At 39.2% G+C, this 18,882-nt stretch overlaps 2 protein-coding genes across 4 annotated transcripts; both read right to left on the bottom strand.

Annotated features, from left to right (window-relative positions):
• Window positions 1–2,337: 2,337 nt before the first annotated feature.
• Window positions 2,338–3,530, bottom strand: RB195_012471 (uncharacterized protein; the record flags this gene model as incomplete). The annotated part of the gene is made up of 3 exons (XM_013440602.2): window positions 2,338–2,473; window positions 3,213–3,270; window positions 3,374–3,530. The coding sequence occupies 3 exons, from the start codon at window positions 3,528–3,530 to the stop codon at window positions 2,338–2,340; spliced, it is 351 nt and encodes a 116-aa protein (XP_013296056.2).
• Window positions 3,531–9,977: 6,447 nt separating this feature from the next.
• RB195_012472 (uncharacterized protein) lies at window positions 9,978–18,051 on the bottom strand (the record flags this gene model as incomplete). Of its 3 annotated transcripts, none has more annotated exons than XM_064194337.1 (14): window positions 9,978–10,096; window positions 10,696–10,791; window positions 11,074–11,197; window positions 11,263–11,343; window positions 11,421–11,514; window positions 11,709–11,800; window positions 11,899–12,034; window positions 12,533–12,616; window positions 12,681–12,746; window positions 13,073–13,223; window positions 13,690–13,790; window positions 14,856–14,972; window positions 16,784–16,864; window positions 17,897–18,051. In XM_064194337.1, the coding sequence occupies 14 exons, from the start codon at window positions 18,049–18,051 to the stop codon at window positions 9,978–9,980; spliced, it is 1,497 nt and encodes a 498-aa protein (XP_064051919.1). The 3 variants fall into 3 exon arrangements, with proteins under 3 accessions (XP_064051919.1, XP_064051920.1, XP_064051921.1); XM_064194338.1 differs by having other exon boundaries at window positions 9,978–10,105; XM_064194336.1 differs by lacking the exon at window positions 17,897–18,051 and adding an exon at window positions 17,730–17,767 and having other exon boundaries at window positions 9,978–10,105.
• Between the last annotated feature and the right edge of the window lie 831 nt (window positions 18,052–18,882).

An 18,882-nucleotide genomic window follows, 5' to 3' on the forward strand; every position in this document is an offset into this window, starting at 1 on the left:
ATCGATTAAGCGACAGGCGATCAGCAGAATTTGCTACTTCTTATTCATAAAGATGAGTCCTCCGAGAAGTACCTTACCGTAGTGCCGGGACCGATTAACTGTTTTCCTAAAGAACAGCAAAAGATGTTTTGTTACATGACCATGCGACGCGTCTCTGGTGAAATTTGCATTGACCTCTCTCTACAGTATGCGGAAAAGTCCTCACACCTGTTCTCTTTCTGTTTCTTCCGGGTTTTTCGATATTTTTCAATAAAGAAGTGCATTAAAAGGATTATATAGTCTTAATGAAGTCCACCTTTGGAGTACAGCCCTTTTCCATTTATTTTGTAGTTTGTTTTGCTCCTGTAATGTCTCTGTAAGATCTCAGTTGGTAGAGATTCTGTTCCATTTTTTTTTTTGTGCATGATTTCTTTCGTGGTCGTGATATGGTGAAGGCCCTTTTTGACTAGTTTAGAAGTTTCTTCTGATTCCAGGCATCTCCTTTTTTAAACTTCAGTTTCCAGGATACCTGACCCACTTTTTGTGTAACTGTACAGTGTTATCCTTCTTTTAGGAAGGACTCTAGGATCTCGCTACGATTCCAATTATAACAAATGCTAATTACACACAACTACACAAAAATTGGGCAGAAATTGAATATTTTCAAAGAGTGATCTTACATCCGCATCCTAAGAGCAAAACAAAAGGTAAAAGTAATACAAAATGACTTTATTAAGTCCGTTCATGCATTATTGTACGAGGAAAAAAGTAGTGAAAACATAAAAAGCAAGAAGAAGAGTCTCGGGGAGTATCCTTCATACTGTAGCTCTGTGCAGGCCTTGACCGAGGACGTGTTACACTGTCATGTTACAGTACGTTTTACGCTGATTGTATGCATTGCATGTTTTCCGGGTTTTAATCCTGTTGTTCTGATTCTATGGATTAAAAGAGGCTCTAGTAGGATTGGTATCCGGAAAGTTGTTGTGTATTATATTATGTTATATTATATATTATATTATGAACAGATGTAGATGTTCAGAACAGTATTGATTACGCATAAAATAATAAAAGTAATAGCGTAAGCAGGAAAAAATGTTGTTAAGGCTATGAGGAACATAATTATGAAATGAACGATATTGTTCACTGCTATCGCGCGACCATGTGTTCAGAGTACATGTCCTCAAACAAGGACCGTCATAATCGTAACAGAGGCAGGATCTCCGAACTTGGATTGCTATCGTCTTATCATAGCCGCGCGAAACAATAAATTCGGTACATAAATCGTGTAATTGTATTCTAACAGTGTGAAATATACCAAGTGACCTATTATAGATTCGTATTCTCTAGTAGGTCACATTTCCTTCGGGACGCTGCACGCGTCAGTCCCTTTCGCTTGACTTTCACTGCAGGTCTTTGTTATGTTTAGCTGTTAGACGGAAATGATTGTAATCGTTACAAAACCGCCATCCGCATGTCGCATTTTCAAGAACCTCTTATTTTTTCTTATAAATAAAAGAGAAGTATAAAATCAGACTTCTCATCAGACACAAACGTTCACGCTATGAAAGGACGTTGTGAAGAAGTCTCTGATTTCCTGAAACTCATGGACTCTCATGTCTGTCTCATGGAATTTCTCGCATCTATTGGTGTCTAGCAATGTTCCTGCTGTTGAGCTCATATTCGTTTTGATTTCTTTCCGCGTAGCTAATAGGACGATAATATTGTCATATTTCTTACTGTACTTATGTAAAGACCGAAAATTTCTTTGCATAAGAGATAAAAAATACTTCTCACCATTTTACACAATAAGATGACCAAAATAAAATTTCTTGCAAAGATCATTAGACTAAAAAAGCGTGATGGTTTTCAATCGATACCAGATAGCGCAGCATAGCCAAGTGCGCTAAAATAAGCGACTGCAAACGTTATTCTGTTGATCGTGTTGATGTTGATGTTGGTTGATGATATTATGTGCATTGGACGCTGTACGTTAACATTGTAAGCTTCTTCTGGATGGGTCAACAAAATCAACACTTGTCTCAAGAGAAGAAAAGAAAAACGACTTTCTTCTGGTGATTTTTCGCACAGATTTTGGAGGAACATTTACTGTCTTATTTTTTCTTCATATTATTGCTAACGCTTTAGTAGTTCTTTTTGTAGTTGAATATTTTTGCATGCATATCTTTATAACCTCTGTGAATCGAAGGATAACATCAGATATTCCTTCATATATAATTCAAACATTGAGAGTGTAGCCAGGAAAAGCAGAAATACATTATTAAAACATCCAAATTATTGAAGTACGAAGGTCTGTAGGAATGGATTCATGCGAGTAAAATGTTTGGGAGTGTACTAATATCAGTATTTCTGTTCGCAAGATTTGCTGGGACATCTTTTCTCACAATCTTCCAGAGTTTCAAAGTTGTTTCCGTTACCACGACATCCGCCATAGAAGAATTTGATGCATTTCTTCTGCTTAACATCAAACGCATACCTGAAAAGCAACTCATCATTTCATTTATACATAGGGACTTGTCATTTCAGAAATTTAACCTTATACATCCTACGGGACAAAACGTAAAGTAAATCCTTTATAAGGTCTTAACCAGTTCCACGTTTTATTATCCATTATTGGAGATGGGAACAGAGAGGAAGAAAGGATGTAAGGTGCACATTGCACAGACACGGTACATTCCCTATAGGCACCCAGTGCGCTGAACCGCTGTTGGCGTCGACGACGAAAAGTGGAGCTGTGCCATCGGGTCGTCATGGCGGCAATTTTGTCATTTCTCAAACATAGTGGGTCCAAGATCGCCTTCACCATCGCTGGCTAAAGAAAGGTACAGCGGAAGATACAGGCCTGTTACGCAACTGGACCACGTTTCAGGTCGTTTTAACAGAACTACATCCAAATTTCCCATGTAAGGACGTAGTCATGGGGGACGCCTTCTTTCTTACTACTCTGTATTAATTCTATTATTGCTCAAAACCATACCAATGCCGAACAGTTAACCTTATCTTCAACAGTAGTCGTTGGCCTTCTTTCATTTCAAGAAAAAGCTCTTTTTGGTTCATTGTCATTTTTTCATTTCTTGCAATTTACTGTTCTTTCTCTTGTACCGTTATCAACTCTTACATATTCTTAATGTTAGTTATGTATCAGTGTAGTAGCGTACAATTTTAAGCATTTTTAATGCAATAAGTGTAGTAGAAAGGAAAAGAACATGAATCACCTAGGAATTCTTGCTCTACATGGTCCTACAACAATATCCAAATAGCAAACGTTCGAATCTGAAAATAGATGTATTTTCGAAGAAAAATCTACGGGTACACTGTCACTAACTTCGGCAATCTTTTTGTTATCAAGACAACTCGATTGTCGAGTAATCCTCACCTTCACAGTTCTCCTGACATTCTGCAATGGTCTCGAAGTTGTTTTGGTTGCCACCACATCCGCCGTAGACAAAATCGATGCATTTTTTCTGCTTTTGGTCGAACGCAAACCAGAAATAAATATCTACCGTGTACGTTCTCTTTCGTATGTAACACATTAGGAATAGTCGACAAGAGACTTACTTGCAGCTATGACATTTATCCAAACACAATACAATTTTAACTTAGGAAGAAACAAATACGAAGGATTACTGGTTTCATCAATAACGAGTGAAAGACTTACCTAGGAAAGTACGCATCACATGGCCCTGTGACAATCGTTTGATTGCAGATGTAATTTCCATAAGCTGAGAAGGAAAATACTTCAAAATGAGGCTATTTCCACAAAATGGATGGAGAGGGAATTTTTTCGCGGATTTTCTGACGTAAACAGGCATTTTTTCCGAAAGAAGGAAGAAGCTTGTGAAAAATCTTGGTTGATTTACAAAATTTATCGAAGAATAACTTTCACAACGATCTACTTCGTTGTAGTGGCGTAGGAAAGACTCTAGGCATCGAACTGTATATCCTCCGGCAGGATCTCAAAAGCTGAGGAGAGGTTCGACACCTTAGAATTTCCGACTTCTCCGAATCAAAGGCCTAGCTAAGAGTAAGCCACTGCTAAGATTCACCACCGTCTTAGAAGATGCTAAGTATGGGGAAAAGTCTACTTGCCGCTCAGCATACATACTGCCTTTGTACCCCGCACACTGGGCCATCTCTGACGGCCACCCGCCTTTGGCGTTGGACAGTATGGTGTGGATCTGGCGAGGTCGATCAAGGTGTGAACGCGTCATAGTGGGGACATTAGCCAATTGCTACGATCGATGCATCACTATGATACAATTTTTCCGCTGGCCTATTGGAGAGTGGGAACTATAAGGCAGTAATATGTGTGCGAAGCTGTTCTGGAATCCTGGAAACATCGTCGTACACCTTGAACGTAGTATGATTAGGCGGAGAAGGACCTGAAGGAAGAACTGAAGGGAAGGATGAAGGCAGCATTTGCACCCATCAAGGAGTCTACGGACCAAGAGCTCCATCCCCGTCTGTTCGACTCGACAGTTCTTCCAGCGTTTCTTCTTACACATCGAAGACGTGAGTAGATTCGAAGCCCCGGCTCAGGACCAATGTTGCGTCTTTGCGACCCTGCAGAATATCGTGAAATCGAAGTGGAGATGGGTTTCTCACGTTAAGAGATGAATCGACGATAGATGGACTAAAAGAGCACTGGAGTGAATCTCAAGAGATGCTAAATGCCGTCGAGGGATACCGCCAACGAGATGGAGTGACGTGTTCGCTGTTTGGATGGATCAGATGCGAGCTCAGCTGGATACGGGTTAAAGGCATCACCTCACGAATCTGGGGTGGTGCCAGTTTTAGGTGGGTTATGCGTATACGGAGTCATAGATTATGGAGAGAAGGGTGATTCCGTCCATTTCTTCCTAAGTGTCGTAAAAAACGTACCGGAAGATTCGAATTCGAGCGTCTCTATAACGAGTTCGATTGGAGCGCGCCGGCCCTTTGCATGCGCCGCATCTTTCGGGCCGTTTTTTACGGCAATTAGGAAGAAATGGACGGAATCACCCTTTTCTCCATAATCTATGACCACGTATAGGAACTATCCACCTAAAATCCGCACCACCCCAGATTCATGGGGTGGTGTCTTTAAGGACCTCATCTGTTCAGTGAGGACGGGCCATCTACGTATCCAAGTAAATATTGAAGGATCATAGACCCATGACGCTCTTGAACACGGCAGCTTTCGTAAATGTGACTGGTTAGATTACGACATAAGATGGTGACATTAGGAACAAATCTCTTGGGAGGCGCATGTTGAAGGCATCACCCCACGAATCTGAAGTGGTACTGATTTCAGGTGGAATATTCGTATACGGAATGGGACACTACGGAGAGGGGGGTGATTCCGTCCATTTCTTCCTAATTGCCATAAAAACGGTCCGTAAGATACGGCTTCAGGCGTTTTGGCGCACTATTTTGTACAGGGAGTTCGACTAGAGCGCGCCAGCCTTGTGCGGCGCCGCATCTTCCGGGCCGTTTTTCACGGCAATTAGGAAGAAATAGACGGAATCACCCCCCTCTCCATAGTCTCCCATCCCGCATACGAATACTTCACCTGAAATCCACACCACATCAGATTCGTGGGGTGATGCCTTTAACAATTATTTATCTTTCTCAACAAGGTCAACTTCCATAAAAATGTCATATACAGAAAAGTTGTGTAGCGCCTACGTTTGAGGATTGCAGGATACATGACGGTGAAAATGGTTTGAATATCACAATATACCAGTTGTGTTAGCGTTTAGCGTTTATGCTTGAAGTGACGCAGTGTGACCCTTATTCATTTCTACAGTCCAAGTGGAGCTACCAGGGGAATCATCTTGATCGCAACCGTTCACACAACTTTCAAAGCGCTTCACTTCGTTATGACCCGACTGTATGCAGTGGATTAGGGAGAAACGTTTTTGCATGACTAACCTTGAACAGTAAAAAGAAGCAGTGCAGAGACGAACATAGAAGAGCTGTTTTTGTTTCTCTTCTGATCCCGACCAGTTAGTTATATAGACAGTATATGCTGTATATGCATACGATCCCTATGCAAAAAAAAAATCGCCCGATAACCGTAAACAAAGAGCATCAACGCAATACTATGTGTTCATGATCGAATATTGTTCCTGCTAGAATTCGACAGTTCTCCAACAGTTCATACAATGCATGCATTCTGTTTCAACCGACGTAGTGGGACGAGTGATTAGCGAGTGGGTTTTCATCTACAGAAATGTCGCGGCCTCGTCCCAAACCTATTGAAGAAGGAGCAAAGTCGAAAGTACATTTTCAGCATATGTTAGGATTTCTGAACAGAAGGTCGTAAGAAGTGGTGGAAAAAGGAGGGGATGGTTCAGGCTGGTAAAGAAAAGAGGCGAGTAGGGAGAAGGATGAGGGTAGAAGGAGAAGTATGGGTCAATCGCTGACAAAGCGAGGTTTTTGCATTTTTCAACGTGAAAAAGTTGGATGAGGATATTTCCCATCGAACTCCAATATTATCTCTCAAAAAAGAATTTCGATTACATTGTAATGCAAACAAAAAGACATCAACGCCTGAAAAAGGAGTAAAATTCGTGTGCAAAGATGGCTGCACGAGTTCCTCACAACGGATTTCACTCAGCACAATTTCGCAGAGCTCTCCAGACAGATTTTAACAATAAAAATTGTGAGTTCCTGGCGCATCAAATCGCCGAGGATGCGCCAACGATTTTGACTGTAACTCGGAATCGTTGAGGTTCATGAACGCGAGTTAGCCGATGCAGTGACTTGCGGGCGCCAGCCGAGGTATCAAGTCAGTGTTTTTGTCCTCACAAAGTCTGACGCGAATTCATGGACTCTGCAGGGAGAAATGGCTTCGTTGGAAAAGCGCGGTCTCGAAGTCCACCGATCGATCGGGCAGTTACAACACTTTCCGACTGCGCTACATCGGCCCACGATTTTGATATATTTCAACGAAACTTTACGTTCTTTCGCCGTTTCTATCCCTCTTAGATTTCTCCAATTAGCTTTAGAGAGAACCAAGTCACCTACAGATATAAAAATTTGCATCTAAGAGTTCTTCTTCATACTTTATCAGACAAGAGCGGCACATTCTTTGACCGCAGTTTAGCGAAGTCGTGCAGTGAGAAAAGTGCGAAAATCGGACTTTTGGCTGGGTGCCAACATGTGTATGACTTTGGACAAAGTCCACTAACTAAACTCACACTTTATTGAAATCTATTCGGAATATGTTACAGGAGAGAATTTTTCCTTATTTCCACAACGCACTTTCTTTACGAAACGCCCCTTATTTGTCTTTTTATTTTAGCAAGAAACATTTATTCCAAAAAAATCAAAATTCGAACTTATCCAGCACTTAGTCTTAATAATAGCCAATGCTAGTATCACCACCAAATCGTGCATAAATGTCGAAAATTTATTTTTATTGTTTGTTCTTATTTCACTTACTATTTATTTCATTACATTATTCAAATGTATTCATTAATTACGTTTATTTTTCCCCAATTTTAATGGTTATATCCAATTGTTGCTTGCTACACGAGCGACTATATTAGAGAGAATGACGAATAGGTGGGATAGGTATGAGGTGTCGTTTTCGGAAGGATCATATCCAAAGTAACACTTGTCGAGGTATCAATCGATTGATTTCCGCTTACAATCAATTTCAAACCAATCATTCGGCCGCCTTGTCTTCCAAAGCAAGGGCGTCGATACTACGCTATCTTTAAATAAGCGGTCTTCACGGTGTTTAACGCGCAACAGGATAGGAATGTGTAACAAGAACTATTGAGTTCCACTCGTTCCTGAACCGCCTACTGAAAAGGGGAAGGAGTCTAAATTACTAAAACGTATGCGTTTGATGATTTCCAAAGGTTTTTTTTTTTTCTGCGTTGTTTTTCTTTTCATATGTGGCACAAGTGAATGCTATGCAGTTTCATCCGAAACGATTTCGAATAACTGAGTTCTTTAACTCTTCAAATTATTTGAGAGAGCAATTCTTTTGGATTTAGAAACATTCGAACATTCAAATGGTGATTATTTCATATCTTCATTCCGAGTTATTTCCTCAATAGTTTTTAATTACTTCTTATACATTATCTTCTCTTTACATGTTTTCAGTCACTACTTTGTCTGATCCATATCTCCAACGAAGAAGTGCGACTAAAATTTCACCATGCACCCGAAACCGTTCAAATCAATAACAATTTATTACATTTAATTGCTATACAACAATACAGAAACAACTTCGGAAACTTCAGAAGGGAAAATTCGGCAGGAAAAGCCAAGGATGTGATGTTGTAAGGAAAAATGTGCTCTGATCGTGCTCCATAGTTCTACAACAGCGAGCTCTCATCTACTTATCAGCACGTGTATGCATCATCACACAGAAAAATACCAGTATATAATTCTTAAAGGATAACATAACGGTGAGACGAATATGCTACCTCAGTCGTGGATCTCAAATTCAAGAAGGAAAAACCCAAGCAAATCACCCACACTGCACAAGATTCTGCTGTCGAGATACAATGTTTCAGAAAAGAACAGATTCTGAGAACTATACATATTCAGCCGGAAGATGTGGAGAGGACAGTAGCTGGAGCTCCAGTTTATTGAGAAATTCCGTTTCCAAACGACACAGTTTCACCTTTTTTTTTGCGATAACATCTCATATCTGATCAGTATTCTCTGAGTTGGTTTTTCTTTTTTAAATCCTATATCTTATTTCACCTCACCTACTTTTACCTTTTCAAGTTTCTTCGTCGGAAAGACGAATCTAAAAGCTTTCTTGCCTCAAGTGGATGATCTATTTCGAGAATCCATATGCGAGTACTCCGGTTGCGAACTCAAGATGTTTCCTTTTAAAATTAAAAAAAAAACTGTAATTAAGCTAGTACTATGGATTCGCATTCGCACATACCATCTTTGGACAAATTGGACAAATCGAACTAGGATAGGAAACAACGGGAAAAAAGCTTTTAGTTCGCGTCCTGATGAAAAACAGATGAAGAACTCTTGCGTGGTGAATATCGAACATATTCCATATAAGGGGTTGCTACAGAAACTTAAGGGATCATCTGCGCATTAGGAGAAAAAAGTAGCGGCAACACGTGTTAAGTATACCACACAAAGAACAGTCGCTCTTCTACATCTACCTGTTCTCTCCTCAAAAACTGCTATGAATCAAACTCTCACTTCAACAATAAAGCCCATTAAGTAGCAGCACAAAAAAAAAGAAAGGAAATCATACATACTAAATTTTACCGCAAAAGCAACTTTATAGCTTGAGTGGAGAAAATCTATAACTCGTTTTTGTTAGAGTTTTTGACAGAGTTAAGGTACAGAATGCTTAGGAGTTAAGGATTAAAAGTTGAAACAAAGGGAAATCTGCCACCAAGGAGAGCGTGGTACAGTAGTGGCTTCCAGAATTATGCACATCCTGCTGTAAAGCACATCTTCTTCTAGCATAGCATAAGAAGAACAAATAAAGTAATATATCGATGGACGTGAAAAAGAGGTTAGTAACAAATTGCAGACTGGCGCAGAAAGAACGTAACTATCAATCAATACCATCAAACATAACAAGCTTATTCGCCTTTATAAATAAAATGTGTAAGAAGAAATATTAGGGATTCCGACTCGTTCGTTTCCATGAAGGATACAATGTAAAAAAAGCTCGCTTACAGCTATAGAGGCTCAACGTGAGACTTTCAGAAAAGCACACGACATGAGCTACAACGACATGAAGACAAAAAGAAACGATAGAAACTCTTCCTTGCGATAGATGACTGACTATACTGCAGACGAATTTCCATTGAACTGCAACACCTATACAGTCCTACTAGAGGCAGACAACGCTACGTACCCGATCAGAACTGTCACTGCCAGTAAAGCAGTAGTAGAAGACTGCATGTGAACGGCCTGACTGGCAACCGCAACCCTTTTTTCTACTGGAGAGCGGTTTGTTTTAGGGCTAATTCTTGGCTGTCCAGCAGCATACACTACAACGGCACTGACTTCACCGGCGAGCTCAGCTGATCGTGAATCCTCACTGCATCGGCAAAGCCACGCGGTCGAGAACGATCACTGTTCAGCACTTGCGAGGCAGCGACTGACACATCTGAAAGACCTGGAATACCACAAAGTCTAGGATTCCATATCATGCAGGTCATAGAAGAACAAATAGAGACATATACCTATTCTATGGTTTATTCGCTCGTCACATTACTGTGGCTAGGTTGCACTCGTTTTCGACCGATACCGGCCCACACATATGAGAAAAGAGGATTGGTTTTTTTATAAATTGGTTCGTTTCCTCTGTCTAATTTATATCTCGCACCAATATCCGTTGTTATGGGATCGTTGCCGATGTTATTTAGCACTGTACCGCAGTCGGAATGAGAAATGTATTTTCCCGTGTTCTTTTTTGTGTACTAGCTCGAATAAAGAGTAACAATTTAACAAATTCCAGTACCAAAAATGAGGCGAATTGCCTTAGTGATACGAAAGAAAGGTAGAACGATGAAGATTCACCAACAAATGCCCATTAAATGCCAACTAAAGTGTAAGATGTGCAGTTGTGGTCAAAATGAAGAATAGTTGTGGTTTTCAGAAATGTTAATGCCATAATCACTGAAGGACTGCAGTAGATGGCAATTTAAAGGATATAGTCTGCGAAAACCAATGAACCATATGCTCACCATTATCCGGAAAACTCACCCTTTTGAGGATTCAAGGCGTCACGTGTGGCCTCTTCGAAACTGGCTTGATAAGCGTCTGATACAGGCGATGTAGGACTGTTCACCCTGGGGGTTCCTAAAATGTTGTACTGGAAATTTCATCGTAATTCTAATGAAAGAACAAATTTTTATTTGTGAATCACAAACTTAGTTTGGCCTTAAAATGATAAAAAACAAAGGCGCATTCTATTTACGTGATGATGGAGCAAGAAGGAATACGCGTAATAACGTATTCGCCAAGCTACAGCAAACCAAGGCACTGCACGAGGCAAAAATCGAAACCAAATATTTTTTCCTTGCAAAATAGAACTTATTTCCTAAAGATAGTACAGTTCTCTAAGAAAAACTAAGAATTCACCTTGGGCAGACTCGAACAAATTACAGGTAGATCCATCACGCTCTCGTTGTGAAGCAGGTTCTGCTCCGGTCAATGATATCGAAGTGCCAACCGACTGGCTATCGTGTAGTCGAAGCTGCTTCAACTACAAAATTAAATGGAACACTTAATCACAGGATGGGAGTGCGAAAAGCAGAGTTCAAAGCTCACTCGGATGTGGCCATCCTTCACTCCATCTTTATCAGGAACATATAATACAGTTGTTTCGTCCACTTCATCTGTGTCTTGAATCTGAGATGGCTCCAAATTTACCAGTATCAGTAGCTATAGATAGAACCAGAATACAATAAAATGACGGAACCACATACCCCTTTCTTTGCTGTTCCATTAACTTTTGCATCCTCCACAGCTGATCGATTTTTCCGGCCTCGTTTTCCAGCCGATTCCTCGTATTTTACGAAGCTGAAAACAAAGTAAGAATATGTAGTGAAATGACAAAAATAGGTTAGTAGGGTCAAATCTAACCTACACAAAAAAAAACTGACACAAAGTTTTCTGTTTGAAATGTAACTGTAAGGTTTCAAGTTCCAAAAGATTCTAGAGGGGAAAATGAATGAAGGCTAGTTCCGAATATTTTAAACCGAAAACCGACTCACGAAGGAAATTGACTTCCACATAATGTTCGTCGGATGTTACCCACGCATCCAACAGTGAAGGGATTGTATCCTGATTGGAATTTTCCTGTCACCTGAAACAAGTGCTTCAGCGATTAAGGACAAACTGCTATTTTTGCTTCAACTGTCCATTTCCATTAAAAAATGCAAACATATCATAACAATGAAACACCTGTTCATTTGTTGTTCGTCCACGAGAGACGAGTACAATGTGAAAAATTGTTAAGCCAACCACGGGGACGGATAAAATCGCACATAACGCAAGAAGAACGATCGAACATAAATTTGGCCGGCTCAGTATATCTTCTCTGAAAAAAGGAAAAGTAAATTGAATAAGCGTGCGAATAAATCTACTCTTAAAGTGTGACTAATAAAAGGGAATAACGAGTCAAAGCTTCAATCTAAGCCTTCTCTTTCTTATTTGCAAACACAAATACAGGAAACAGAATCGATTAACTCCGCCAATCTAAGTTGAATCTGCCCACATGCAATTTCTGCCCTTATTTTGAGAACTTTTAATTTAAGAAGCAAACGTTGGGACAGGCTCCCTAGAACACACATAGATTCATAATCCTATCTGAAGTATCTGAAGGAGTTTTATGGTTCGCTATTCTTGAATCAATAAAAGAGTTTAGAACACATACACTCCAGATAATTCTGTTCTTTCATAACCAGACAGAGAGCTACTGTAAACTAATAAAGTTTTCACTACAATCCGCTCAAAATTGCGAAGGAAAGAAAAACCAAAAATTTGAAGAGGGAAGGAAAGAAAACAGGAAAACATGAGAAAATTAGGAAAAACTAACCTGTGCGCAAGCGTATAACCAAGACATACCGACGCAACATATATCATGTGAAGGCTAAGAAAACAAAGAAAGAAGAAAAAGTATCTGAAAACAGAAGTTCGTGCAAAACAACCCAAGAGAAAAAAAAAACTACGCAACACAAATATACCGGTAATTTCGCCTTCCCACACAATTGTGAACCCACGGACAATGATGGTCAAATGTATCAATGCACCTAGAATATGTAGCTTCAATTGTATGCAATTGTCAGAACGATCAATTACTTCAGCCGAAAATGAAATTACACACAATTTCACATCGTTTCTCCACATTTCTGAATTACAACTCAAGTTAGCTAAACAAACTGTGGACTCAATAGACCTCAAGATTTCTTAATTGATTTCAAAAAGAGTACATCGAAGAAGACCGGCTGAGGGCAGAACTGGAACAACAGTGAAAACTACTCACTCCCTAGCTCATGCTTCCTCTCATAACTGCAATATTAAAGTCTCAGAATCAAGAAATTCCTACTCGGCTAGTCAGAAAAAAAAACCGACTAACCTATTACAGACGGAGCAATGACTCGAGCGAGGAGGACGGTAGAATTGGCATGTTACACACCATTTCATGCGTACGGTTATGCCATTAATTTCTACATTTTTATAAAGTGGTGAGCGGAAATCGTCCGTGGACATTTCCTCTGTGGCGTACCCTGAAGGATACTCAAGTAATCGGTTAAGCAGTAACTGTCATTCTATTTCGAAGATATTTTACTTCTCCTCTTCCCTCTACTCTAAATCAGCATTCTAAGAACATCTTCGTTAACAGATAGTACATTTTATAGATAGTAGAATCCTATCAAAGTATGCGTATTTGGTTATTATAACGAAACTCTCGCGTTTAGACCTACAATTGGCGTAGAACGTGTTAAATACATACAAAATGGATGTAAGTTCAAATGTGTGGAAAGAAGTATAATAAAATCAAACAGGTAAAAAAAGAAGAAAAATTAGTCGTGAATAAGACGCCAAATTTCTTCACAATTAAGACAAATTGTGAAGAAATTTGGCGCGAAATACTTCAAAAAATGTAATTAGTGAGGAAAGATGAAAAATATCACAAAACGAGAGGATAAAAGCTTTTATAAACCCAAATTAACTGAACACAACAGCACTTACCGTATGGATGAATCCCCGGATCCATACACATCGCCATTATAAGGTTGGAGATCACCATAAGAAAAATGACGAGATCAATGCCACATAACGCCCATCCGTACCTTTAAAAAGTAATAAAAATGCAACAGAGACATTAACGAGAAACCATTTCAATTGTTCGCCACCAGAGGAACTGAAAAATTTCTTTCAAGATAGCTAAAATATCACCTTTCGAGAGTAATTACGCTTATTAAGATGTAACTCAAAAAAAGCTGTTTAATTAGCATATCATTCAAAAGTGAAGGAGTTTTTTCAAGACAACTAGTCAAAACTTGCAACCAATAGGATTTTATAGATACTAGGAGCTTTACAGATACTAGGAGGAGACCTTTGAAGCTGGAATACTTATTAAGTAGTTCAGTCTCCATTACTCAATCATCCTAATTTTCACCTATTATTCAACAAAGTCAGACGGATGTAGCGGATTGGGTAAGACATTCTGCTGCGACAGCACGCTCGATATACAAAAAATGGCCTAAATGCTACCAAGCTTTTCATCCTCCTTGGGTTGATAAAGCGGTATCAAATTCGGGAGCTATGAAAACACTGACTTGATACATTGGCTACCCCCGCCAGTAATTATATAGGCTAGACCCGCGTACATAAACCTCAGACGATTCTGTGTTGAAATGAACGCATTGGCACGTCCCGGATTGAACAACGTCAGCTCTTTATCCGTGTGAGGAGCTTACTGAAGACTAATCAAGAGATGAAGATGATTTGCCTGAACATTTCCAACGCTGTATCCCTGAACACTACTTTAAGAGCGGTTAAAGTTGCAGATGGCCATTGCTACTATATAACTTCTAGCAATAATACACGCCTAGCATTTCGAATTGACACAAGAAGGTAACCCAGCTATATATCTACTGAGTTGACAAAATGGAAACCTTCTTAGTAAGATTAGAGTGGAAAGAAATGCCTTTACTAATTCAACCCACCAGAAACCCGTGATAAAATAACCAAAAATAGCAACAAAAAAGTAACTACAAAGCATTTTAATATTTAAGTGATGAAACAGTGAATTTCAGTAAACTAACCAACAAATCCACCTTAGAAGCATCGAAAAGAAGGTAAATGATTTCAGCAGATGGAAAAAAGAAGAAATGTCAAAAACCTTAACTAACCATCCCCATCGAACTGCAACGGCTGGTGCAAGAAAGTAGTAAAAACAAAGCGTACAAATGACGATCAACGACCACGCTATCGCTGATGGTAGTAGCTGGCCAAGCCGCTTGCACATTCTAAATGTAGAACAAGTTAGAAGAAGCAAACACTCCTATTAAGCTGAGAGTAGTTTGTAAAGAATATTAAAGAAGAGATTATAGAAATTCGAAATTAACATCTTAGATTCACTTATTTAACATCTTAGATTTTTTTAACATCTTAGATTCCCTTAAATCCACCAGTAGGGAAATGCGCCCCTAAATCCACCAGTTCTAACATTCATTGGTTGTCAAATCTACAGACGAACATACCAATCACAGTACTGAAGTAGACTTGAGTCAATCATAAAAGTTGTTTACCATAGAGATTAATTCTAAGAAGTTACAAGAGTATCTCTACCACATCTTAGCTATTTCACATTTCACATCTCACCGAAGAAATTTCTCGGTATTAGGCTACGGCTCGCCAAAACTGATTCTAGTTAGGCTTTTCCTCTTATTTATTGTTTCCCACGCACTTCCTGGCTTCGAACCTATATTTAAATTATTGTAAATAAATCATCACCTTGGAAAAAGATCTAAAGACCATAGAATAATGGAAGATTTGTAAAGTCTTCAGAAAATTTTCTAAACCGAAAATATAGCGTATTCCGTTTTATCAAATAATAGAACTCTCAAGTATCGATGCACTCTTGTTTTACCTTATTTTAGTTGCTCTTTGAATCTGACTAGATTGCCACACGTTTCTAAACAGGCCAGCAATCTGTGATGGCCAATAAATCCTATCCCAAGTTTCTAAGTAGGAAGTTCTTCTAATTGTAAAAAGCGCATGGTACCACCGAAACAAGCTCCAAAAGGCGAATCTGATACGGAGACAAAATCGAATTCTAAAATTACATTTTAGTTCAGATTTTTAAAGACACAGCAACAACTATATGGGGCGAGTGTAGCGCAGTCGGTTAGAGGTTCCGCTGCCTGCACGATCAATCGGAGGTTCGAATCCGCCCAAGCGCCGATCCTGCCTATCATCCCTCGATAAATCGGTACCAGAGTTGTCTGCGAGAATAAAAACACTGACTTAACACACTAGCCTTCGCAAGTCATTGTATATGTCAGTTACACGTTCGTAAACCTCAAACGATTCTGAATTAACGTAAATGTACCAAGCGGATTGACTAACGCCAGACACTTTATCCTTTACCCTTTCTAACCACTATATAAACTATCCTATCTCACGCGGCACGAGCTCTTTTTTCTGCGTTATTTATCCATGCGTTCAAAGCCAATGTAAGAGCAGAACAAATTTGATTGTTTTTTTACACACTTGTTTCAATATGGTATTTGAATCCTCATTACCAGTAAGTTCAGCACAAATTTTTGTAAACTGAATTGCAAGAAGACTCTCCAACACTGCAAATCAATACTTTGAACCGAATCAAAGGCGAGTAAGTTAACATGTTACAGAATCTAATCTAACAATCAGAATACAGCGGAACTGGCAAAGGTAGCCTTACTTTTCTTGCAAGGAAAAAGTGTGGTCAAACTCCAAGTGTTTTTTAAATGTAAACTATAAACCAAAATTGTGAATACAGAGCAACCGGAGTAAAACAACTATACAGTAAAGTGTCATTCATTCATTCATTAACTAATTTGCATTTGAAGCACATTCAGTGATTTAATGCTTCAGGTATTTTATAAACGCGTAAATAAATGTTTTTATGTCAAAGGAAAAACTCTGGCTCAACATCTTTAAATGGCTTCATTGTTAATATAACTTATGAGATTTATTTAGGGGAATCCCAAAGCTTATTAAAACAAGGAACTAAAAACACACTAAAACGAAGAATCTAGCAGAAACTAAAAAGGTGAAACCAAGAAATTCGCCGTACCTCCCCGTTCTCAGCGGTGGTTCCTGGGAGAAGCCAGTGTGAAATCGGTCAATATGCGTGAGGACGCTAGTCCGAGTATCACTGTAAAAAAAAACTCCAGTAGGATATCGATGAGATCGTTCAAATAGATACAGACGATTACGAAGAAAACATGTTGGTCAGAAGCACTTCTCAGCGACTGCCCTTTTCCAGAAGGCACATGAACATGTAGGGTCTAGGGGTTGCAAATTTTGCTCTAACTTCGAAAACTGGACTCCTAGAGGTGCTGTAGAGCGTTTATGGTTGCATATACACATGAATACATACTGGAGGACACTTCTTCGTTCAGCTTGAAATTTGTAAGATAAACATCATAAATATGATACAATGCAATACGCAGCTAATATAATGCGCACAGAAAAACAAAGATGGTCAACACAGCTTTCGTTTAGATGATGTGTCACCAGGACGTGCGAAGAACCAGAGAACAAACGATATATGTGGTAGGAACACGAGACTAATAATAAACTGCACTCTATAAAACACTGAAAAATCTAGTTCGCACTGTAATGGTAGTGACCGATGTAAGCAATGAAAAAAATAGAGTTTCAGGCTTTCCGAGGGTAAAATGTATATAAATTAACTGCAAGCTCTGCATTTCAGGTGAGTACGAATGACTTATAGAACACGATCAAGCATAAATAATAAAATACCTTCGTCTCCGCACAAAATTTTGCGCGTCTGCTAATAAGGAGGAAAATTCCATTCAAAAACTGAACTATCCTTGTTACGCACACATTCATAAAATTCTACTAGCATCAGTGCATTCGCTCTTATTAATTAATTTAGTATGGGAGTAAAATTATTCTTCTATTATTTCACCGAAACGTCAGCATCATACGGTGTAAACACTTTTACACAAGGATCAACTTTCTGACTCCGATGACGGGGTTTATTCAAAAGTCACCTTCCGCTTAATTCTATCTTCGGCTTTCTGACTCTCATAATCTGAGAACTTCTTCATTCTAAAAGCAAATTAAGACACAACCGAGGAAGCCATGTTATAACACAAAAAACCAAAGGTTTTTGTCCAGTAATAGTATGAATTATCAAAAAGAAGAGGAAACAGCTGACCATTTATAAGAAGACCGAAACAGTTCAAGTAGCAGTGATAAAATCAGCCCTTCAAAAAGCCTGCGGACGGAGGAGTACGCCCGCGTACTTGATTTTGCTAAATTACGTATAGTTTTAATATGCTGTTCATGTGATATGTAAATACATTGTGGCATAAAACCAGTAACATCTAGGAATGACTTTTGGTACGTAGCTACAGAGAAAAAAAAACCAAGAACGTGTCATGGGAAATAGGAGAATTCCACTATTTTTGATAGGAATTTTGACGAATCTCACGCTGTTGGAAGAAATATGAATAGAATATCTATCACATGAATCAGAACAATGAACGTATTGTAATTAGTAGCTGCTTATGTTATAACTATGACATTTTATTTTGTGCCGTTTGTGAAGCTTCTATTTAATCTAAGCTCCCAAAACACAAATGCTGACCGTTGAACAGTCTTTCAAACGAATCCTCACAATTTTGTGAACAGCAATTCTCGGGCTGCGGACCGAAAATTCTGCGGCAGCGAAAACTGGTTTCATTATGAGAATCCGGTTTGTATTGACACTCTCTGAACTTCAATAAGACAACCGCTTCAAGCTAGTGGAGTGAAAAGTAGCACCAAGCCGAATTCTAGGTTCTCATGCTCTGATGAAATCAATTATTCAACGGTAAGTGCAGCAAAGTGTAGTTGGGGGGCAGTCGACCGTGCTCTTATTTTTGGAAGAGAAAATTTAGGTCAATCGGATCCCTAGAGCCTAAGCATTAGCCTACGAAGAAGTCACTAAGAGAAAAGAAGGGAGGATAGAGCTTCCAGCAAGAGTAAGAGCGTTGTTGAATGCCCCTCCCTACAACTACACTTAACCCAAGTAATAGTTTCTTAAGCGAAAACATCACAAAAAAGTAACGGAAACGCTGATCGAAGTCAGCGATATGACGAGATAGTGTTGTCAACACGGCGAGAATAGGTGAGTTGTTGAGATAACGTGGAATGACGCAT

Source organism: Necator americanus, chromosome III (genome assembly GCF_031761385.1).
Source record: "Necator americanus strain Aroian chromosome III, whole genome shotgun sequence".
Taxonomy (NCBI): Eukaryota; Metazoa; Nematoda; class Chromadorea; order Rhabditida; family Ancylostomatidae; genus Necator; species Necator americanus.